The sequence below is a fragment of the Ranitomeya imitator genome, chromosome 7 (genome assembly GCF_032444005.1).
Source record: "Ranitomeya imitator isolate aRanImi1 chromosome 7, aRanImi1.pri, whole genome shotgun sequence".
NCBI classification, from domain to species: domain Eukaryota; kingdom Metazoa; phylum Chordata; class Amphibia; order Anura; family Dendrobatidae; genus Ranitomeya; species Ranitomeya imitator.
Window position 1 is genome coordinate 5375025 of NC_091288.1, and position 26299 is coordinate 5401323.

Here is a 26299-nt window from a genome sequence, read left to right on the forward strand (position 1 = left end):
ATGAAACTCTTCCGTCCCCATCCTTTGCTTCCGTTCCCGCCTCTATTCCCGTCCCTCACCTCCATCCCTCCGCCTCCATCCCTGTCCCTTGCCTCCATCCCCATCTCTCGCATCCTTCCCTGTGCTTTGACTCCTTGTCCATCCCTCGACTCTTTCCCCAACCCTTTCCTTAGTCACCTCGCCTCCATTCCTCCCTTTCTTTTGCCTCTTTCCCAAACCCTCGAGTCAGTCCCTTGACTCCATCCCTCGCTCCCGTTTCTATCATTTGCCCCTTTCCCCATCCATTGACTCCGTTCCTCGCCTCCATCCCCATCTCATGCCTCATCCCCACCTCTCAAATCCTTCCCCGTGGGTCGACTCCTTGCCCATCCCTCACTTCCTTCCCCATCCCTTTCCTTAGTTAGCCGACTCCATCCCTCGCCTCTGTCCCTGTTCTTCATCCTCATTCCTCGCTTCTATCCTGATCCCTTGCTCCTGTTCCTATCCCTCGACTACGTCCCTCGCCTCCATCCCCATCCCTCGCATCCTTCCCGTGCTTCGACTCCTTGCCCGTCCCTTGACTCAATCCCCAGCCTTTCCCCGTCCTTCGCCTCCATCCCTTGACTCCTTCACTATCCCTTTCCTTAGTCACCTGCCTCCATCCTTTGTCCCTCGCCTCCTTACCTGTCCCTCAACTCCTCCCCATCCCTCCATCCTTCACCCCGTCCTGATCCCTTGCTCCCGTTCCTATCCCTCATCTCCGTCCCTCGCCCCCTTCCCCATCTCTCGCATCCTTCCCTGTCCCTCACCTCCTTCCCCATCCCTTTCCTTAGTCATGCACCTCCATCCTCCGCCCCTAGCCTCCTTCTGTCCCTCGCCCCCGTCTTCTTCTCTGTCCCTTGCCCCCGTCCCTCACCCCCATCCCTCGACTTCTTCTCCGTCCCTCGCCCCGTCCCTCGACTTCTTCTCCGTCCTTCGCCTCCATCCCTCGACTTCTTCTCCGTCCTTCACCTCCATCCCTCGACTTCTTCTCTGTCCTTCACCTCCATCCCTCGACTTCTCAGTTCTTTGCCCTGTCCCTCGACTTCTTCTCTGTCCCTCGCCTCCGTCCCTCAACTTCTTCTACGTCCCTTGGCCCCATCCCTCGACTTAATCTCCGTCCCCGTCCCTCGACGACTTCTCCGTCCTTCGCCTCCATCCCTCGCCTCCTTCCCCATCCCTTTCCATATAGTCACCCACCTCCGTCCTCCATCCCTCGACTTCGTCTATTGACTCCTTACCTGTCCCTTTCCTTAGTCACCTGCCTCCGTCCACGTCTTCTGTCCCTCGCCTGCGTCCCATCAATTTCCTTAATCACCCGCCTCCGTCTCCATCCCTCGCCTCCTTCCCTATCCTTTTCCTTAGTCACCCGCCAACGGCCTCCATCCCCTTCCCTCGCCTCCATCTCTCGACTCCTTCCCCGTCCCTTTCCTTAGTTACCCACCTCCGTCCCTCGACTTCTTCTCCATCCCTCAACTCCATCCCCGGGCCCTGTTCCTCGCCTTTCCCCCATCCCTCACCCACGACTTCGTCCCTCGATTCTGTCCCTGTCCTTAGTCACCCACCTGCGTCCCTCGACTTCTTCTCCGTCCTTTGCCTCCATCCCTATTCTTTTCCGTCCCTCACCTCCATCTCTTGACTCCTTCCATGTCCTTTTCTTCAGTCACACATTTCTGGCCTTGTCCCTCGACTCAGTCCCCATCCTTTTCCGTAGTCACCCGCCTCCGTCCTCCATACCCATCTCTTGACTTCTTTTCCGTCCCTCGCATTCATCTCTCAACTCCTTCCTTGTCCCTTTCCTTAGACACCCGCCTCCTTCCTCGACTTCTTCTCCGTTCCCATTCCTTTCCTTAATCACCCACCTCTGTCCTCCTTCCCCGTCCCTCGACTTCTTCATCCCTTGACTCCATCCCCGGGCCCTGTTCCTCGTCCGTCCCCATCCCTCACCCACGACTCTGTCCCTTTCCTTAGCCACCCGCCTCCGTCTTTTGACTTCTTCTCCGTCCCTCGACGACTTCTCCATCCTTCCCCTCCTTCTCCGTCCCTCAACTTTTTTCCCGTCCCTTTCCCTAGTCACCTGCCTACGTCCTGGTCACTTGACTTCTTCTCTGTCCCTCGCCTCCATCCCCAACTCTTTCCTTAATCACCCGTCTCCGTCCTTCGCCTTCTTCTCCGTCCCTCGCCTTCTTCTGTTTTTTTCCTTAGTCACCCGCCTCCGTCCTCATCCATGGACTCCTTCCCCATCACTTTCCTTAGTCACCCGCCTCCGTCCTCCATCCCCGTCCCTCGACTTCTTCTCCGTCCCTTGCCTCCGTTTCCATCCCATTCCTTAATCACCCGCCTCTGTCCTTTGCCTTTTTCTCCGTCCCTCACGTTCTTCCCGTTTTTTTTCCTAAGTCACCCGCCTCAGTCATTGTCCCTCGACTCCTTCCCCATCCCTTTCCTTAGTCACCCACCTCCGTCCACCATCCCCGTCCCTCGACTTCTTCTCCGTCCCTCGCCTCCGTCTCTTGACTCCTTCCATGTCCTTTTCTTCAGTCACCCGCTTCTGGCCTCGTCCCTCGACTCCGTCCCCATCCCTTTCCGTAGTCACCCGCCTCCGTCCTCCATCCCTATCTCTTGACTTCTTTTCCGTCCCTCGCATTCATCTCTCAACTCCTTCCTCGTCCCTTTCCTTAGACACCCGCCTCCTTCCTCGACGACTTCTCCTTTCCCATTCCTTTCCTTAATCACCCACCTCTGTCCTTCTTCCCCGTCCCTCGACTTCTTCTTCATCCCTTGACTCCATCCCCGGGCCCTGTTCCTCGCCCGTCCCCATCCCTCACCCACGACTTCGTCCCCCGACTCCGTCCCTTTCCTTAGTCACCCGCCTCCGTCTTTTGACTTTTTCTTCGTCCCTCGATGACTTCTCCATCCTTCGCCTCCTTCTCGGTCCCTCACCTCAGTCTCTCTACTTTTTTCCCGTCCCTTTCCCTAGTCACCTGCCTACGTCCCGGTCTCTTGACTTCTTCTCCGTCCCTCGCCTCCATCCCCAACCCTTTCCTTAATCACCCGTCTCCTTCCTTTGCTTTCTTCTCCGTCCCTCGCCTTCTTCTGTTTTTTTCCTTAGTCACCCGCCTCCGTCCTCATCCATGGACTCCTTCCCCATCACTTTCCTTAGTCACCCACCTCCGTCCTCCATCCCCGTCCCTCGACTTCTTCTCTGTCCCTTGCCTCCGTTTCCATCCCTTTCCTTAATCACCCGCCTCTATCCTTTGCCTTCTTCTCCGTCCCTCACCTTCTCCGTCTCGATTCCTTCCCCCATCCCTTTTTCTTTGTCACCTGCCTCTGTCCCTTGCCTTCTTCTCTGTCTCTCACCTCCGTCTCTTGACTCCTTCCCTGTCCTTTTCCTTAGTCACCCGCCTCCGGCTCTCGTCTCAGTCCCCATCCCTTTCCTTAGTCACCTGCCTCCGGCTCTCGTCTCAGTCCCCATCCCTTTCCTTAGTCACCTGCCTCCGGCTCTAGTCTCAGTCCCCATCCCTTTCCTTAGTCACCTGCCTCCGGCTCTCGTCTCAGTCCCCATCCTTTTCCTTAGTCACCTGCCTCCGTCCCCGCCCTGTTCCTCGCCTCCATCCCTCGCCCCCCATCTCTCACTCCCATCCCCATCAGAATTATCTGAATTGTTACTCTGCTCACAGATAATCTCTGGCACATGTCGCTCGCTGTGGGGCGGTTGCTGCTGCTTTATTGCAGAATGTCATCTTAATGAGGAGTTGTGAAAACATGAATATTGCGGACCGCAAGTGCCCAGTGACAATTACAAAAAAATGGAAGGCATCTTGGCCAAGGCGGCAAATGCCATTAACTTCTTTATTCTCCAACAAGGCTATTTTGTGGAGGGAGCAGGATAAAAGTCACCATTCCATAATAATAAAAATACAGCAAACAACCAGCATGGAGAGGTTTATTACGTAGAACAGATTATTACTGCCTCCATAAGACTATTATGTGGATGAGCAGAGCTGAACGGGCCACTTACTCCTTGTGCCAGTCGTAGATCTGGTGAATGTTACCAAACACGATCTTATCCTTCCCATTCATATCCTCTGATGACCCTTTCTCCTGTATCCTGGGGATGAAGCCCTGTGCAGTGAAGAAAAGCAATGAGCGCAGCCAACAGTCCATATAACCCGGAGGTCACTCCCATGTCAGTGAATAGAACAGAGAGCGGGAGACCCCGACACTCACCTCCACCACCACGCCCAGGTCCTTCACGTAATCCCTCTCCGTCTGAACCAACTCGTTTAACACAAACCTATACAATAAAGCAGAATTAACGTAAAGGAGGTGAATGAGGACATGGACAAGATGTATCAGAGGAGGCGATCAGGACGGGGACACGATGTATCAAAAGAGGTGGATCAGGACATGGACAAGATGTATCAGAGGAGGCGATCAGGACGGGGGACAGGATGTATCAAAAGAGGTGGATCAGGACATGGACAAGATGTATCAGAGGAGGCGATCAGGACGAGGACACGATGTATCAAAAGAGGTGGATCAGGACATGGACAGGATGTATCAGAGGAGGCGGATCAGGACGGGGACACGATGTATCAAAAGAAGTGGATCAGGACATGGACAGGATGTATCAGAGGAGGCGATCAGGACGGGGACAGGATGTATCCGATGAGATGTATCAGGATGATGGCAGGGTGTATCAGGAGAGGTTGATCACAACATTTATAGGATGTGTCAGAGGAGGCAGATCAGGACATGGACAAGATGTATCAAAAGAAGTGGATCAGGACATGGACAAGATGTATCAGAGGAGGCGATCAGGACGGGGGACAGGATGTATCAAAAGAGGTGGATCAGGACATGGACAAGATGTATCAGAGGAGGCGATCAGGACGGGGACAAAATGTATCAAAAGAGGTGGATCAGGACATGGACAGGATGTATCAGAGGAGGCGGATCAGGACGGGGACACGATGTATCAAAAGAAGTGGATCAGGACATGGACAGGATGTATCAGAAGTGGCAGATCCGGATAAGGAAAGGATGTATCAGAGGAGGCTATCAGGATGTGGACAGGATATATTAGTGGATCAGGACGAGGACAGGATGTATTAGTGGATCAGGACGTGGACAGGATGTATTAGTGGATCAGGACGTGGACAGGATGTATTAGTGGATCAGGACGTGGACAGGATGTATTAGTGGATCCGGATTTATTAGTGGATCAGGACGTGGACAGGATATATTAGTGGATCAGGACGTGGACAGGATATATTAGTGGATCAGGACGAGGACAGGATGTATTAGTGGATCAGGACGTGGACAGGATGTATTAGTGGATCAGGACGTGGACAGGATGTATTAGTGGATCCGGATTTATTAGTGGATCAGGACGTGGACAGGATATATTAGTGGATCAGGACGAGGACAGGATGTATTAGTGGATCAGGACGTGGACAGGATGTATTAGTGGATCAGGACGTGGACAGGATGTATTAGTGGATCCGGATTTATTAGTGGATCAGGACGTGGACAGGATATATTAGTGGATCAGGATTTATTTGTGGATCAGGATTTATTTGTGGATCAGGACGTGGACAGGATAAATGAGTGGATCAGGATTTTATTGGTGGACAGGACGTGGGCAGTATGTATTTGTGGATCAGGACGTGGATCAGGATGTATTAGTGGATCAGGATGAGGACAGGATATATCAGTGGATCAGGATTTATTGGTGGACAGGACGTGGACAGTATGTATTTGTGGATCAGGACCTGGACAGGATGCATTAGTCGATCAGGCTGTAATGGTGGATCAGGATGTATTGGTGGATCAGGATGTGGACAGAATGTATTAGTGGATCAGGATGCATTAGAGAATCAGGAAGTGGACAGGATGTATTAGTGGATTATCACGTGTAGAGGATGTATTAGTGGATCAGGATGTGGGCAGGATGTATTAGTGGATCAGGATGTGGATAGGATGTATTAGTGGATCATCACGTGTAGAGGATGTATTAGTGGATCAGGATGTGGACAGGATGTATTAGTGGATCAGGATGTGGACAGGATGTATAAGTGGATCAGGATGTGGACAGGATGTATTAGTGGATCAGGACGTGGACAGGGTGTATAAGTGGATCAGGATGTGGACAGAATGTATAAGTGGATCAGGATGTGGACAGGATGTATTAGTGGATCAGGATGTGGACAGGATGTATAAGTGAATCAGGATGTGGACAGGATGTATAAGTGGATCAGGATGTGGACAGGATGTATAAGTGAATCAGGATGTGGACAGGATGTATTAGTGGATCAGGATGTGGACAGGATGTATTAGTGGATCAGGACGTGGACAAGGTGTATAAGTGGATCAGGATGTGGACAGAATGTATAAGTGGATCAGGATGTGGACAGGATGTATTAGTGGATCAGGATGTGGACAGGATGTATTAGTGGATCAGGATGTGGACAGGATGTATTAGTGGATCAGGATGTGGACAGGATGTATAAGTGGATCAGGATGTGGACAGGATGTATAAGTGAATCAGGATGTGGACAGGATGTATTAGTGGATCAGGATGTGGACAGGATGTATTAGTGGATCAGGACGTGGACAGGATGTATTAGTGGGAAAAGAAAAAAAAAAAAGAGAACCACTTGAGGAATGCACACCACTACTCAATCTATATATAAATATAAAAGGTAAACTTATTTGCACTATCAATTCAAAATAGCTAAAAACAAAGAACAATCACACCCATGGTGATCCCGCCAATCAACAGGTAAAGAGGCACATATTCCACATGGGTTCAATACAAAGTATAAATATTATGGAATGTGCGGAATATCCCCGTCCCTTTGCGCACAATGCACACTAGAACCACCCCGGCTGAAGAGTAATAAATATATATACCAAGAGCGAACATGGAGCAATGCACACTACGGGGTATCCAATAACACAAAATTACCAAACATGTGCCCACGGTGGAAATTGTGCACAAAATGCCAAAGAATGACTGATGTGCCGCCAATGTATGGACACCAGCACGTGTGACCCTGAATTTGCGCTATGCCAAGGTGGGCTGAACCAACCAATGGAAAGCAAGATCAATAATAATCCACATGTCAAGCCCAATAAATAACACAAAATCCAAATGCTAAAGTCGGGGGAGAAACAAAAGCAGGATTCAGCGTGGGGAAAGCCCAACGTGTGTCGCCGTTGCACAGACTGCTTCGTCAGGGGAAGTATCAAATCAGGACGTGGACAGGATATATTAGTGGATCAGGACGTGGACAGGATGTATTAGTGGATCAGGACGTGGACAGGATATATTAGTGGATCAGGACCTGGACAGGATATATTAGTGGATCAGGACCTGGACAGGATATATTAGTGGATCAGGACCTGGACAGGATATATTAGTGGATCAGGACCTGGACAGGATATATTAGTGGATCAGGACCTGGACAGGATGTATTAGTGGATCAGGACCTGGACAGGATGTATTAGTGGATCAGGACGTGGACAGGATGTATTAGTGGATCAGGACCTGGACAGGATATATTAGTGGATCAGGACCTGGACAGGATGTATTAGTGGATCAGGACCTGGACAGGATATATTAGTGGATCAGGACCTGGACAAGATGTATTATTGGATCAGGATGTATTGGTGGATCAGGATGTATTAATGGATCAGGACCTGGACAAGATGTATTAGTGAATCAGGATGTATTGGTGGATCAGGATATATTAGTGGATCAGGACCTGGACAGGATATATTAGTGGATCAGGACCTGGACAGGATGTATTAGTGGATCAGGACCTGGACAGGATGTATTAGTGGATCAGGACGTGGACAGGATGTATTAGTGGATCAGGACCTGGACAGCATGTATTAGTGGATCAGGACCTGGACAGGATATATTAGTGGATCAGGACCTGGACAGGATATATTAGTGGATCAGGACCTGGACAGGATGTATTAGTGGATCAGGACCTGGACAGGATATATTAGTGGATCAGGACCTGGACAAGATGTATTATTGGATCAGGATGTATTGGTGGATCAGGATGTATTAATGGATCAGGACCTGGACAAGATGTATTAGTGAATCAGGATGTATTGGTGGATCAGGATATATTAGTGGATCAAGACCTGGACAGGATGCATTAGTGGATCAGGATGCATTAGTGGATCAGGATTGTCACGGATCCCTTCTCCGTGGTGTCACTTATTCGTCACGTGCCTGGTCTCACACGTGACTTGGGGTTGTGCCTGCAAGGGTTAATCTATCTCCCCACTCTCAGTCCCAGCATTCAACCTCTGTCCTATGCTGTAATGGGAGCATAAATCACACACCGACCCAGGCCACACACCCGCTCATACGCGCTGCCACCACTCATCGAATACACGGGCGGTGAGTCCCGGACTAATAATAATACTAATAAAAATATGTCTATCACTCATAAGGCTCACACACCTTTAGGCTATGGATTCTTTTAGAACATTCAAGGTTCAACTTGTTAAAGTTTTATACTTTAATAACAAAAGTTCAATGCTTACAATATGAAAAAGGTATAAAAATATGATAATAAAAAGACATACAACTTGCAAAGCAATGTCAAAATAAACAGGAGGAAAACTTACAGATATCATCTAACTGGTTGTTTGCTTTCTGCTCCCTTGGGGAGGGGGGGGGGGGTGAAGGGGAGTTTGGGGGCGGGGGGTAGTGAATGGAGTTGGTGGAACACATCAGCACCTCAGGCTGCCCTCACATGTGAACACAATTCTCTGTCTGCAGCCTAAATTTATAACTTTGGTCTGAGGTCAGGTTTCTAGACCGGCCCCTCAGGCCAATATCATAACTGCTGCCTGTTTGATTGGGCCACGGCCACGCCCCCAATAAATATATTATTTTCTCTTGTGGAAAGGTTCTCAGGGATAGATTCCCTCAGGCCGCAATTAGCGTCTCCCCTCTAAGACCTCAGAGGTGCCAAATGTTGCTTTTCTTCTCGGCCCTAGCTAGACCCCTTGTTGAGATCTGGAGACAGAATTTCTACTAGTCCCAAGGAAGTACCTATTAACACCTAGGTGCGACTTGCCTTCAGGACAGATGTTACATTATCACTAGTCACACATATAACCCTAGACATATGTCCCTACACACATATACATACATACATACACACTTATTTCACCACTAGGATGTATTAGTGGATCAGGATGTATTAGTGGATCAGGATGTATTAGTGGATCAGGATGTATTAGTGGATCAGGGCGTGGACAGGATCGGATATATTAGTGGATCAGGACGTGGACAGGATCGGATATATTAGTGGATCAGGACGTGGACAGGATCGGATATATTAGTGGGTCAGGACATGGACAAAATGTATTAGTGTATGTGAACAGCATGCATGACTCAGGAGTGGAGCAGGATATACGGGTAGCAGTATTCATGCAGTTCTGTACACGGCGGCCGTGGCTCGTCGCCCGCTCCGCACACAATGGCTCTAGTGTCTCAGCAGAGATGTTATTTTTCCCTTCATAGAATCTGCTTTGTTTCAGTGCAGAAGAATCACAACGAGACCAGATGCAGCTGACAAGTCCACGCCGCCTCCATGGGACGTCTATGTGCACATGTACAGGGGGGCAGGGGAGCAAAGCACTCACATTCGACCCCTCAGAGCTTTTGCTTTCTGCTCCTCCTCGTGGTTCCGTGGCATCGGCGGTGTGGACATCCCTTCATTACAATAACCATCAGTCACAGAACTGATCTGAGGAGCCCTATAAGATCCGCCATCGATAGTCTGCGGAGAGAAGGGGAGTGAGGTCAGACCAGATCACAGACATGGCGGACATCACACCGGGGGATCTGCGAAAGATGGGAGGAGAAGAGGGGGGCAACAAGCGAGAGCAGCTCGGCGGAAAGGGGGACATCAGCAACGCACAACCTGACATCACAGGGGACTAGAAGTCCCAGCACACAAATATCACACAGGTGTAGTGTAGGGGATAGAGCAGAGCGGTGTCTGTATACAGGTGTAGTGTAGAGGATATAGCAGAGCGGTGTCTGTATACAGGTGTAGTGTAGAGGATATAGCAGAGCGGTGTCTGTATACAGGTGTAGTGTAGAGGATATAGCAGAGCGGTGTCTGTATACAGGTGTAGTGTAGAGGATATAGCAGAGCGGTGTCTGTATACAGGTGTAGTGCAGAGGATATAGCAGAGCGGTGTCTGTATACAGGTGTAGTGTAGAGGATATAGCAGAGCGGTGTCTGTATACAGGTGTAGTGTAGAGGATATAGCAGAGCGGTGTCTGTATACAGGTGTAGTGCAGAGGATATAGCAGAGCGGTGTCTGTATACAGGTGTAGTGTAGAAGATATAGCAGAGCGGTGTCTGTATACAGGTGTAGTGTAGAGGATATAGCAGAGCGGTGTCTGTATACAGGTGTAGTGTAGGGGATACAGCAGAGCGGTGTCTGTATACAGGTGTAGTGTAGGGGATACAGCAGAGCGGTGTCTGTATACAGGTGTAGTGTAGAGGATACAGCAGAGCGGTGTCTGTATACAGGTGTAGTGTAGGGGATACAGCAGAGCGGTGTCTGTATACAGGTGTAGTGTAGAGGATACAGCAGAGCGGTGTCGGTATACAGGTGTAATGTAGAGGATACAGCAGAGCGGTGTCTGTATACAGGTGTAGTGTAGAGGATATAGCAGAGTGGTGTCTGTATACAGGTGTAGTGTAGAGGATATAGCAGAGTGGTGTCGGTATACAGGTGTAGTGTAGAGGATATAGCAGAGTGGTGTCGGTATACAGGTGTAGTGTAGAGGATACAGCAGAGCGGTGTCTGTATACAGGTGTAGTGTAGAGGATACAGCAGAGCGGTGTCGGTATACAGGTGTAGTGTAGGGGATACAGCAGAGCGGTGGCACTCACCATCTTGTTCCTGACCAGGTTCTCTATGGCACTGACCAGCTCGGCGGCACTGGGGACCTCAGCAGAGCTCTGACGGGCCACAAGTAAAGAAGGCTGAAGCCGCAACGTGCATGAGGAAAGCGGGTTAGCAGCAGGCGGGAGCCGCGGGGATTACAGGAAGAGAAAGCAGGAATCATGTTAGTGAGAAGAGGAGCAGATATCCCCAAAACTGAGACAGCCGCGCCAAGACGACTAGTGAACAACAAGTCCCAGTATGCCCCGCGCCGCTCCTGGCCCCAAACTCTAATCCATCAGGGTGACATGCAGGGTAAGCGGGTACTGCTGCTTCACACACACAGGGGCGCAGGGATCAGATGGGAGGAGGATTAGAGAATGATGAGGGTTATGATCCACAGAGCAAGTAACATCAGAGGAGTTATACTCCGATAACAGACATTACACCATATGTGACTGATATCAGCCCCTCTTATAACGCTCCAGTACTGATATAACCTCCAGACATTACATCATATGTGACTGATATCAGCCCCTCTTATAACGCTCCAGCACTGATATAACCCCCAGACATTACACCATATGTGACTGATATCAGCCCCTTATAACGCTCCAGTACTGATATAACCCCCAGACATTACACCATATGTGACTGATATCAGCCCCTTATAACGCTCCAGTACTGATATAACCTCCAGACATTACATCATATGTGACTGATATCAGCCCCTCTTATAACGCTCCAGTACTGATATAACCCCAGACATTACACCATATGTGACTGATATCAGCCCCTTATAACGCTCCAGTACTGATATAACCCCCAGACATTACACCATATGTGACTGATATCAGCCCCTCTTATAACGCTCCAGTACTGATATAACCCCCAGACATTACATCATATGTGACTGATATCAGCCCCTCTTATAACGCTCCAGTACTGATATAACCTCCAGACATTACACCATATGTGACTGATATCAGCCCCTCTTATAACGCTCCAGTACTGATATAACCCCCAGACATTACACCATATGTGACTGATATCAGCCCCTCTTATAACGCTCCAGTACTGATATAACCTCCAGACATTACACCATATGTGACTGATATCAGCCCCTCTTATAACGCTCCAGTACTGATATAACCCCCAGACATTACACCATATGTGACTGATATCAGCCCCTCTTATAACGCTCCAGTACTGATATAACCTCCAGACATTACACCATATGTGACTGATATCAGCCCCTCTTATAACGCTCCAGTACTGATATAACCCCCAGACATTACATCATATGTGACTGATATCAGCCCCTCTTATAACGCTCCAGTACTGATATAACCTCCAGACATTACACCATATGTGACTGATATCAGCCCCTCTTATAACGCTCCAGTACTGATATAACCCCCAGACATTACACCATATGTGACTGATATCAGCCCCTCTTATAACGCTCCAGTACTGATATAACCTCCAGACATTACACCATATGTGACTGATATCAGCCCCTCTTATAACGCTCCAGTACTGATATAACCCCCAGACATTACACCATATGTGACTGATATCAGCCCCTCTTATAACGCTCCAGTACTGATATAACCCCCAGACATTACACCATATGTGACTGATATCAGCCTCTTATAACGCTCCAGTGCTGATATAACCCCAGACATTACATCATATGTGACTGATATCAGCCCCTCTTATAACGCTCCAGTGCTGATATAACCCCAGACATTACACCATATGTGACTGATATCAGCCTCTCTTATAACGCTCTAGTACTGATATAACCTCCAGACATTACACCATATGTGACTGATATCAGCCTCTTATAACGCTCCAGTACTGATATAACCCCCAGACATTACACCATATGTGACTGATATCAGCCTCTCTTATAACGCTCTAGTACTGATATAACCTCCAGACATTACACCATATGTGACTGATATCAGCCTCTTATAACGCTCCAGTACTGATATAACCCCCAGACATTACACCATATGTGACTGATATCGGCCTCTTATAACGCTCCAGTACTGATATAACCCCCAGACATTACACCATATGTGACTGATATCAGCCCCTCTTATAACGCTCCAGTACTGATATAACCCCCAGACATTACACCATATGTGACTGATATCAGCCTCTCTTATAACGCTCTAGTACTGATATAACCTCCAGACATTACACCATATGTGACTGATATCAGCCTCTTATAACGCTCCAGTACTGATATAACCCCCAGACATTACACCATATGTGACTGATATCAGCCTCTCTTATAACGCTCTAGTACTGATATAACCTCCAGACATTACACCATATGTGACTGATATCAGCCTCTTATAACGCTCCAGTACTGATATAACCCCCAGACATTACACCATATGTGACTGATATCGGCCTCTTATAACGCTCCAGTACTGATATAACCCCCAGACATTACACCATATGTGACTGATATCAGCCTCTCTTATAACGCTCTAGTACTGATATAACCTCCAGACATTACACCATATGTGACTGATATCAGCCTCTTATAACGCTCCAGTACTGATATAACCTCCAGACATTACACCATATGTGACTGATATCAGCCTCTTATAACGCTCCAGTACTGATATAACCCCCAGACATTACACCATATGTGACTGATATCAGCCTCTTATAACGCTCCAGTACTGATATAACCCCCAGACATTACACCATATGTGACTGATATCAGCCTCTTATAACGCTCCAGTGCTGATATAACCCCAGACATTACATCATATGTGACTGATATCAGCCTCTTATAACGCTCCAGTACTGATATAACCTCCAGACATTACATCATATGTGACTGATATCAGCCTCTTATAACGCTCCAGTACTGATATAACCCCCAGACATTACACCATATGTGACTGATATCAGCCTCTTATAACGCTCCAGTACTGATATAACCCCCAGACATTACATCATATGTGACTGATATCAGCCTCTTATAACGCTCCAGTGCTGATATAACCCCAGACATTACATCATATGTGACTGATATCAGCCTCTTATAACGCTCCAGTACTGATATAACCTCCAGACATTACACCATGTGACTGATATCAGCCCCTCTTATAACGCTCCAGTACTGATATAACCTCCAGACATTACACCATATGTGACTGATATCAGCCCCTCTTATAACGCTCCAGTACTGATATAACCCCAGACATTACATCATATGTGACTGATATCAGCCCCTCTTATAACGCTCCAGCACTGATATAACCCCAGACATTACACCATATGTGACTGATATCAGCCTCTTATAACGCTCCAGTACTGATATAACCTCCAGATATTACACCATATGTGACTGATATCAGCCCCTCTTATAACGCTCCAGTACTGATATAACCTCCAGACATTACACCATATGTGACTGATATCAGCCCCTCTTATAACGCTCCAGTACTGATATAACCCCAGACATTACATCATATGTGACTGATATCAGCCCCTCTTATAACGCTCCAGCACTGATATAACCCCAGACATTACACCATATGTGACTGATATCAGCCTCTTATAACGCTCCAGTACTGATATAACCTCCAGATATTACACCATATGTGACAATATCAGCCCCTCTTATAACGCTCCAGTACTGATATAACCCCCAGATATTACACCATATGTGACTGATATCAGCCTCTTATAACGCTCCAGTACTGATATAACCCCCAGATATTACACCATATGTGACTGATATCAGCCCTCTTATAACGCTCCAGTACTGATATAACCACCAGACATTACACCATATGTGACAATATCAGCCCCTCTTATAACGCTCCAGTACTGATATAACCCCCAGACATTACACCATATGTGACGGATATCAGCCCCTCTTATAATGCTCCAGTACTGATATAACCTCCAGACATTACACCATATGTGACAATATCAGCCCCTCTTATAACGCTCCAGTACTGATATAACCCCAGACATTACACCATATGTGACTGATATCAGCCCCTCTTATAACGCTCCAGTACTGATATAACCTCCAGACATTACACCATATGTGACAATATCAGCCCCTCTTATAACGCTCCAGTACTGATATAACCCCCAGATATTACACCATATGTGACTGATATCAGCCTCTTATAACGCTCCAGTACTGATATAACCCCCAGACATTACACCATATGTGACTGATATCAGCCCCTCTTATAACGCTCCAGTACTGATATAACCTCCAGACATTACACCATATGTGACAATATCAGCCCCTCTTATAACGCTCCAGTACTGATATAACCCCCAGATATTACACCATATGTGACTGATATCAGCCCCTCTTATAACGCTCCAGTACTGATATAACCCCCAGACATTACACCATATGTGACTGATATCAGCCCTCTTATAATGCTCCAGCACTGATATAACCACCAGACATTACACCATATGTGACAATATCAGCCCCTCTTATAACGCTCCAGTACTGATATAACCTCCAGACATGACACCATATGTGACTGATATCAGCTCCTCTTATAACGCTCCAGTACTGATATAACCCCCAGACATTACACCATATGTGACTGATATCAGCCCCTCTTATAACGCTCCAGCACTGATATAACCCCCAGACATTACACCATATGTGACTGATATCAGCCCCTTATAACGCTCCAGTACTGATATAACCCCCAGACATTACACCATATGTGACTGATATCAGCCCCTTATAACGCTCCAGTACTGATATAACCTCCAGACATTACATCATATGTGACTGATATCAGCCCCTCTTATAACGCTCCAGTACTGATATAACCCCAGACATTACACCATATGTGACTGATATCAGCCCCTTATAACGCTCCAGTACTGATATAACCCCCAGACATTACACCATATGTGACTGATATCAGCCCCTCTTATAACGCTCCAGTACTGATATAACCCCCAGACATTACACCATATGTGACTGATATCAGCCTCTTATAACGCTCCAGTGCTGATATAACCCCAGACATTACATCATATGTGACTGATATCAGCCCCTCTTATAACGCTCCAGTGCTGATATAACCCCAGACATTACACCATATGTGACTGATATCAGCCTCTCTTATAACGCTCTAGTACTGATATAACCTCCAGACATTACACCATATGTGACTGATATCAGCCTCTTATAACGCTCCAGTACTGATATAACCCCCAGACATTACACCATATGTGACTGATATCAGCCTCTCTTATAACGCTCTAGTACTGATATAACCTCCAGACATTACACCATATGTGACTGATATCAGCCTCTTATAACGCTCCAGTACTGATATAACCCCCAGACATTACACCATATGTGACTGATATCGGCCTCTTATAACGCTCCAGTACTGATATAACCCCCAGACATTACACCATATGTGACTGATATCAGCCCCTCTTATAACGCTCCAGTACTGATATAACCCCCAGACATTACACCATATGTGACTGATATCAGCCTCTCTTATAACGCTCTAGTACTGATATAACCTCCAGACATTACACCATATGTGACTGATATCAGCCTCTTATAACGCTCCAGTACTGATATAACCCCCAGACATTACACCATATGTGACTGATATCAGCCTCTCTTATAACGCTCTAGTACTGATATAACCTCCAGACATTACACCATATGTGACTGATATCAGCCTCTTATAACGCTCCAGTACTGATATAACCCCCAGACATTACACCATATGTGACTGATATCGGCCTCTTATAACGCTCCAGTACTGATATAACCCCCAGACATTACACCATATGTGACTGATATCAGCCTCTCTTATAACGCTCTAGTACTGATATAACCTCCAGACATTACACCATATGTGACTGATATCAGCCTCTTATAACGCTCCAGTACTGATATAACCTCCAGACATTACACCATATGTGACTGATATCAGCCTCTTATAACGCTCCAGTACTGATATAACCCCCAGACATTACACCATATGTGACTGATATCAGCCTCTTATAACGCTCCAGTACTGATATAACCCCCAGACATTACACCATATGTGACTGATATCAGCCTCTTATAACGCTCCAGTGCTGATATAACCCCAGACATTACATCATATGTGACTGATATCAGCCTCTTATAACGCTCCAGTACTGATATAACCTCCAGACATTACATCATATGTGACTGATATCAGCCTCTTATAACGCTCCAGTACTGATATAACCCCCAGACATTACACCATATGTGACTGATATCAGCCTCTTATAACGCTCCAGTACTGATATAACCCCCAGACATTACATCATATGTGACTGATATCAGCCTCTTATAACGCTCCAGTGCTGATATAACCCCAGACATTACATCATATGTGACTGATATCAGCCTCTTATAACGCTCCAGTACTGATATAACCTCCAGACATTACACCATGTGACTGATATCAGCCCCTCTTATAACGCTCCAGTACTGATATAACCTCCAGACATTACACCATATGTGACTGATATCAGCCCCTCTTATAACGCTCCAGTACTGATATAACCCCAGACATTACATCATATGTGACTGATATCAGCCCCTCTTATAACGCTCCAGCACTGATATAACCCCAGACATTACACCATATGTGACTGATATCAGCCTCTTATAACGCTCCAGTACTGATATAACCTCCAGATATTACACCATATGTGACTGATATCAGCCCCTCTTATAACGCTCCAGTACTGATATAACCTCCAGACATTACACCATATGTGACTGATATCAGCCCCTCTTATAACGCTCCAGTACTGATATAACCCCAGACATTACATCATATGTGACTGATATCAGCCTCTTATAACGCTCCAGCACTGATATAACCCCAGACATTACACCATATGTGACTGATATCAGCCTCTTATAACGCTCCAGTACTGATATAACCTCCAGATATTACACCATATGTGACAATATCAGCCCCTCTTATAACGCTCCAGTACTGATATAACCCCCAGATATTACACCATATGTGACTGATATCAGCCTCTTATAACGCTCCAGTACTGATATAACCCCCAGATATTACACCATATGTGACTGATATCAGCCCTCTTATAACGCTCCAGTACTGATATAACCACCAGACATTACACCATATGTGACAATATCAGCCCCTCTTATAACGCTCCAGTACTGATATAACCCCCAGACATTACACCATATGTGACGGATATCAGCCCCTCTTATAATGCTCCAGTACTGATATAACCTCCAGACATTACACCATATGTGACAATATCAGCCCCTCTTATAACGCTCCAGTACTGATATAACCCCAGACATTACACCATATGTGACTGATATCAGCCCCTCTTATAACGCTCCAGTACTGATATAACCCCCAGATATTACACCATATGTGACTGATATCAGCCTCTTATAACGCTCCAGTACTGATATAACCCCCAGACATTACACCATATGTGACTGATATCAGCCCCTCTTATAACGCTCCAGTACTGATATAACCTCCAGACATTACACCATATGTGACAATATCAGCCCCTCTTATAACGCTCCAGTACTGATATAACCCCCAGATATTACACCATATGTGACTGATATCAGCCCCTCTTATAACGCTCCAGTACTGATATAACCCCCAGACATTACACCATATGTGACTGATATCAGCCCTCTTATAATGCTCCAGCACTGATATAACCACCAGACATTACACCATATGTGACAATATCAGCCCCTCTTATAACGCTCCAGTACTGATATAACCTCCAGACATGACACCATATGTGACTGATATCAGCTCCTCTTATAACGCTCCAGTACTGATATAACCCCCAGACATTACACCATATGTGACTGATATCAGCCCCTCTTATAACGCTCCAGTACTGATATAACCCCCAGACATTACACCATATGTGACTGATATCAGCCCCTCTTATAACGCTCCAGTACTGATATAACCTCCAGACATTACACCATATGTGACTGATATCAGCCCCTCTTATAACGCTCCAGTACTGATATAACCCCAGACATTACACCATATGTGACTGATATCAGCCCCTCTTATAACGCTCCAGCACTGATATAACCCCCAGACATTACACCATATGTGACTGATATCAGCCTCTTATAACGCTCCAGTACTGATATAACCCCCAGACATTACACCATATGTGACTGATATCTGCCCCTCTTATAACGCTCCAGTACTGATATAACCCCCAGACATTACACCATATGTGACTGATGTCAGCCCCTCTTATAACGCTCCAGTACTGATATAACCTCCAGACATTACACCATATGTGACTGATATCAGCCTCTTATAACGCTCCAGTACTGATATAACCTCCAGACATTACACCATGTGACTGATATCAGCCCCTCTTATAACGCTCCAGTACTGATATAACCCCAGACATTACACCATATGTGACTGATATCAGCCCCTCTTATAACGCTCCAGTACTGATATAACCCCCAGACATTACACCATATGTGACTGATATCAGCCCCTCTTATAACACTCCAGCACTGATATAACCCCCAGATATTACACCATATGTGACTGATATCAGCCCCTCTTATAACGCTCCAGTACTGATATAACCCCAGACATTACACCATATGTGACTGATATCAGCCCCTCTTATAACGCTCCAGTACTGATATAACCCCAGACATTACACCATATGTGACTGATATCAGCCCCTCTTATAACGCTCCAGTACTGATATAACCCCCAGACATTACACCATATGTGACTGATATCAGCCCCTCTTATAACGCTCCAGTACTGATATAACCCCCAGACATTACACCATATGTGACTGATATCAGCCCCTCTTATAACGCTCGAGTACTGATATAACCTCCAGACATTACATCATATGTGACTGATATCGGCCCCTTATAACGCTCCAGTACTGATATAACCTCCAGACATTACACCATATGTGACTGATATCAGCCCCTCTTATAACGCGCCACTACTGATATAACCTCCAGACATTACACCATATGTGACTGATATCAGCCCCTCTTATAACGCTCCAGTACTGATATAACCTCCAGACATTACACCATATGTGACTGATATCAGCCTCTTATAACGCTCCAGTACTGATATAACCTCCAGACATTACATCATATGTGACTGATATCAGCCCCTCTTATAACGCTCCAGTACTGATGTAACCTCCAGACATTACATCATATGTGACTGATATCAGCCCCTCTTATAACGCTCCAGTACTGATGTAACCTCCAGACATTACACCATATGTGACTGATATCAGCCCCTCTTATAACGCTCCAGTACTGATATAACCCCCAGACATTACACCATATGTGACTGATATCAGCCCCTCTTATAACGCTCCAGTACTGATATAACCCCCAGACATTACATCATATGTGACTGATATCAGCCCCTCTTATAACGCTCCAGTACTGATATAACCCCAGACATTACACCATATGTGACTGATATCGGCCCCTCTTATAACTCTCCAGTACTGATATAACCCCCAGAGATTACACCATATGTGACTGATATCAGCCCCTCTTATAACGCTCCAGTACTGATATAACCCCCAGACATTACATCATATGTGACTGATATCAGCCCCTCTTATAACGCTCCAGTACTGATATAACCCCAGACATTACACCATATGTGACTGATATCGGCCCCTCTTATAACGCTCCAGTACTGATATAACCCCCAGACATTACATCATATGTGACTGATATCAGCCCCTCTTATAACGCTCCAGTACTGATATAACCCCAGACATTACACCATATGTGACTGATATCGGCCCCTCTTATAACTCTCCAGTACTGATATAACCCCCAGAGATTACACCATATGTGACTGATATCAGCCCCTCTTATAACGCTCCAGTACTGATATAACCCCCAGACATTACATCATATGTGACTGATATCAGCCCCTCTTATAACGCTCCAGTACTGATATAACCCCAGACATTACACCATATGTGACTGATATCGGCCCCTCTTATAACGCTCCAGTACTGATATAACCCCCAGACATTACACCATATGTGACTGATATCAGCCCCTCTTATAACGCTCCAGTACTGATATAACCTCCAGACATTACACCATATGTGACTGATATTAGCCCCTCTTATAACGCTCCAGTACTGATATAACCCCCAGACATTACACCATATGTGACTGATATCACCTCTCTTATAACGCTCCAGTACTGATATAACCCCAGACATTACACCATATGTGACTGATATCAGCCCTCTTATAATGCTCCAGTACTGATATAACCTCCAGACATTACACCATATGTGACTGATATCAGCCCCTCTTATAACGCTCCAGTACTGATATAACCCCAGACATTACACCATATGTGACTGATATCAGCCCCTCTTATAACGCTCCAGTACTGATATAACCCCAGACATTACACCATATGTGACTGATATCAGCCCCTCTTATAACACTCCAGTACTGATATAATCCCCAGACATTACACCGTATGTGACTGATATCAGCCTCTTATAACGCTCCAGTACTGATATAACCTCCAGACATTACACCATATGACTGATATCAGCCCCTCTTATAACGCTCCAGTACTGATATAACCTCCAGACATTACACCATATGTGACTGATATCAGCCCCTCTTATAACGCTCCAGTACTGATATAACCTCCAGACATTACACCATATGTGACTGATATCAGCCTCTCTTATAACGCTCCAGCACTGATATAACCTCCAGACATTACATCATATGTGACTGATATCAGCCTCTTATAACGCTCCAGTACTGATATAACCTCCAGACATTACACCATATGTGACTGATATCAGCCTCTCTTATAACGCTCCAGTGCTGATATAACCTCCAGACATTACATCATATGTGACTGATATCAGCCTCTTATAACGCTCCAGTACTGATATAACCACCAGACATTACACCATATGTGACTGATATCAGCCTCTTATAACGCTCCAGTACTGATATAACCCCCAGACATTACATCATGTGTGACTGATATCAGCCCCTTATAAAGCTCCAGTACTGATATAACCCCAGACATTACACCATATGTGACTGATATCAGCCCCTCTTATAACGCTCCAGTACTGATATAACCCCAGACATTACACCATATGTGACTGATATCAGCCCCTCTTATAACGCTCCAGTACTGATATAATCCCCAGACATTACACCGTATGTGACTGATATCAGCCTCTTATAACGCTCCAGCACTGATATAACCACCAGACATTACACCATATGTGACTGATATCAGCCTCTTATAACGCTCCAGTACTGATATAACCCCAGACATTACACCATATGTGACTGATATCAGCCCCTCTTATAACGCTCCAGTACTGATATAATCCCCAGACATTACACCGTATGTGACTGATATCAGCCTCTTATAACGCTCCAGCACTGATATAACCCCCAGACATTACACCATATGTGACTGATATCAGCCCCTTATAAAGCTCCAGTACTGATATAACCCCAGACATTACACCATATGTGACTGATATCAGCCCCTCTTATAACGCTCCAGTACTTATATAACCCCAGACATTACACCATATGTGACTGATATCAGCCCCTTATAAAGCTCCAGTACTGATATAACCCCAGACATTACACCATATGTGACTGATATCAGCCCCTCTTATAACGCTCCAGTACTGATATAACCCCCAGACATTACACCATATGTGACTGATATCTGCCCCTCTTATAACGCTCCAGTACTGATATAACCCCCAGACATTACACCATATGTGACTGATGTCAGCCCCTCTTATAACGCTCCAGTACTGATATAACCTCCAGACATTACACCATATGTGACTGATATCAGCCTCTTATAACGCTCCAGTACTGATATAACCTCCAGACATTACACCATGTGACTGATATCAGCCCCTCTTATAACGCTCCAGTACTGATATAACCCCCAGACATTACACCATATGTGACTGATATCAGCCTCTTATAACGCTCCAGTACTGATATAACCTCCAGACATTACACCATGTGACTGATATCAGCCCCTCTTATAACGCTCCAGTACTGATATAACCCCCAGACATTACATCATATGTGACTGATATCAGCCCCTCTTATAACGCTCCAGCACTGATATAACCCCCAGATATTACACCATATGTGACTGATATCAGCCCCTCTTATAACGCTCCAGTACTGATATAACCCCAGACATTACACCATATGTGACTGATATCAGCCCCTCTTATAACGCTCCAGTACTGATATAACCCCAGACATTACACCATATGTGACTGATATCAGCCCCTCTTATAACGCTCCAGTACTGATATAACCCCCAGACATTACACCATATGTGACTGATATCAGCCCCTCTTATAACGCTCCAGTACTGATATAACCCCCAGACATTACACCATATGTGACTGATATCAGCCCCTCTTATAACGCTCGAGTACTGATATAACCTCCAGACATTACATCATATGTGACTGATATCGGCCCCTTATAACGCTCCAGTACTGATATAACCTCCAGACATTACACCATATGTGACTGATATCAGCCCCTCTTATAACGCGCCACTACTGATATAACCTCCAGACATTACACCATATGTGACTGATATCAGCCCCTCTTATAACGCTCCAGTACTGATATAACCTCCAGACATTACACCATATGTGACTGATATCAGCCTCTTATAACGCTCCAGTACTGATATATCCTCCAGACATTACACCATATGTGACTGATATCAGCCCCTCTTATAACGCTCCAGTACTGATGTAACCTCCAGACATTACATCATATGTGACTGATATCAGCCCCTCTTATAACGCTCCAGTACTGATATAACCCCAGACATTACACCATATGTGACTGATATCAGCCTCTTATAACGCTCCAGTACGGATATAACCCCAGACATTACACCATATGTGACTGATATCAGCCTCTTATAACGCTCCAGTACTGATATAACCCCCAGACATTACACCATATGTGACTGATATCAGCCCCTCTTATAACGCTCCAGTACTGATATAACCTCCAGACATTACACCATATGTGACTGATATCAGCCCCTCTTATAACGCTCCAGTACTGATGTAACCTCCAGACATTACACCATATGTGACTGATATCAGCCCCTCTTATAACGCTCCAGTACTGATATAACCCCCAGACATTACATCATATGTGACTGATATCAGCCCCTCTTATAACGCTCCAGTACTGATATAACCCCAGACATTACACCATATGTGACTGATATCGGCCCCTCTTATAACTCTCCAGTACTGATATAACCCCCAGAGATTACACCATATGTGACTGATATCAGCCCCTCTTATAACGCTCCAGTACTGATATAACCTCCAGACATTACACCATATGTGACTGATATCAGCCCTCTTATAATGCTCCAGTACTGATATAACCTCCAGACATTACACCATATGTGACTGATATCAGCCCCTCTTATAACGCTCCAGTACTGATATAACCCCAGACATTACACCATATGTGACTGATATCAGCCCCTCTTATAACGCTCCAGTACTGATATAACCCCAGACATTACACCATATGTGACTGATATCAGCCCCTCTTATAACACTCCAGTACTGATATAATCCCCAGACATTACACCGTATGTGACTGATATCAGCCTCTTATAACGCTCCAGTACTGATATAACCTCCAGACATTACACCATATGTGACTGATATCAGCCCCTCTTATAACGCTCCAGTACTGATATAACCTCCAGACATTACACCATATGTGACTGATATCAGCCCCTCTTATAACGCTCCAGTACTGATATAACCCCAGACATTACACCATATGTGACTGATATCAGCCCCTCTTATAACGCTCCAGTACTGATATAACCACCAGACATTACACCATATGTGACTGATATCAGCCCCTCTTATAATGCTCCAGTACTGATATAACCCCCAGACATTACACCATATGTGACTGATATCAGCCTCTCTTATAACGCTCCAGCACTGATATAACCTCCAGACATTACACCATATGTGACTGATATCAGCCTCTTATAACGCTCCAGTACTGATATAACCTCCAGACATTACATCATATGTGACTGATATCAGCCCCTCTTATAACGCTCCAGTACTGATATAACCTCCAGACATTACACCATATGTGACTGATATCAGCCTCTCTTATAACGCTCCAGCACTGATATAACCTCCAGACATTACATCATATGTGACTGATATCAGCCTCTCTTATAACGCTCCAGTGCTGATATAACCCCAGACATTACACCATATGTGACTGATATCAGCCTCTTATAACGCTCCAGTACTGATATAACCTCCAGACATTACATCATATGTGACTGATATCAGCCTCTTATAACGCTCCAGTACTGATATAACCACCAGACATTACACCATATGTGACTGATATCAGCCTCTTATAACGCTCCAGTACTGATATAACCCCCAGACATTACATCATGTGTGACTGATATCAGCCCCTTATAAAGCTCCAGTACTGATATAACCCCAGACATTACACCATATGTGACTGATATCAGCCCCTCTTATAACGCTCCAGTACTGATATAACCCCAGACATTACACCATATGTGACTGATATCAGCCCCTCTTATAACGCTCCAGTACTGATATAATCCCCAGACATTACACCGTATGTGACTGATATCAGCCTCTTATAACGCTCCAGCACTGATATAACCACCAGACATTACACCATATGTGACTGATATCAGCCTCTTATAACGCTCCAGTACTGATATAACCCCAGACATTACACCATATGTGACTGATATCAGCCCCTCTTATAACGCTCCAGTACTGATATAATCCCCAGACATTACACCGTATGTGACTGATATCAGCCTCTTATAACGCTCCAGCACTGATATAACCCCCAGACATTACACCATATGTGACTGATATCAGCCCCTCTTATAACGCTCCAGTACTTATATAACCCCAGACATTACACCATATGTGACTGATATCAGCCCCTTATAAAGCTCCAGTACTGATATAACCCCAGACATTACACCATATGTGACTGATATCAGCCCCTCTTATAACGCTCCAGTACTGATATAACCTCCAGACATTACACCATATGTGACTGATATCAGCCCCTCTTATAACGCTCCAGTACTTATATAACCCCAGACATTACACCATATGTGACTGATAT

General features: G+C 45.7%; 1 protein-coding gene across 8 annotated transcripts in view; it reads right to left on the reverse strand.

The window, feature by feature from the left end:
* Window positions 1–26299, reverse strand: part of KALRN (kalirin RhoGEF kinase) — a 424214-nt gene that overhangs the window by 111514 nt on the left and 286401 nt on the right. For 5 of the 8 annotated variants that reach the window (XM_069732606.1, XM_069732608.1, XM_069732610.1 and 2 more), the window contains 4 exons: window positions 10965–11057; window positions 9697–9833; window positions 4246–4312; window positions 4037–4140 (listed from right to left, as the gene is read on the reverse strand). In XM_069732606.1, the coding sequence (XP_069588707.1) occupies window positions 4037–4140; window positions 4246–4312; window positions 9697–9833; window positions 10965–11057 (401 nt within the window). The remainder of the gene's footprint in view (window positions 1–4036; window positions 4141–4245; window positions 4313–9696; window positions 9834–10964; window positions 11058–26299) is intronic. The other 3 variants (XM_069732607.1, XM_069732613.1, XM_069732614.1) reach the window with 1 other exon arrangement.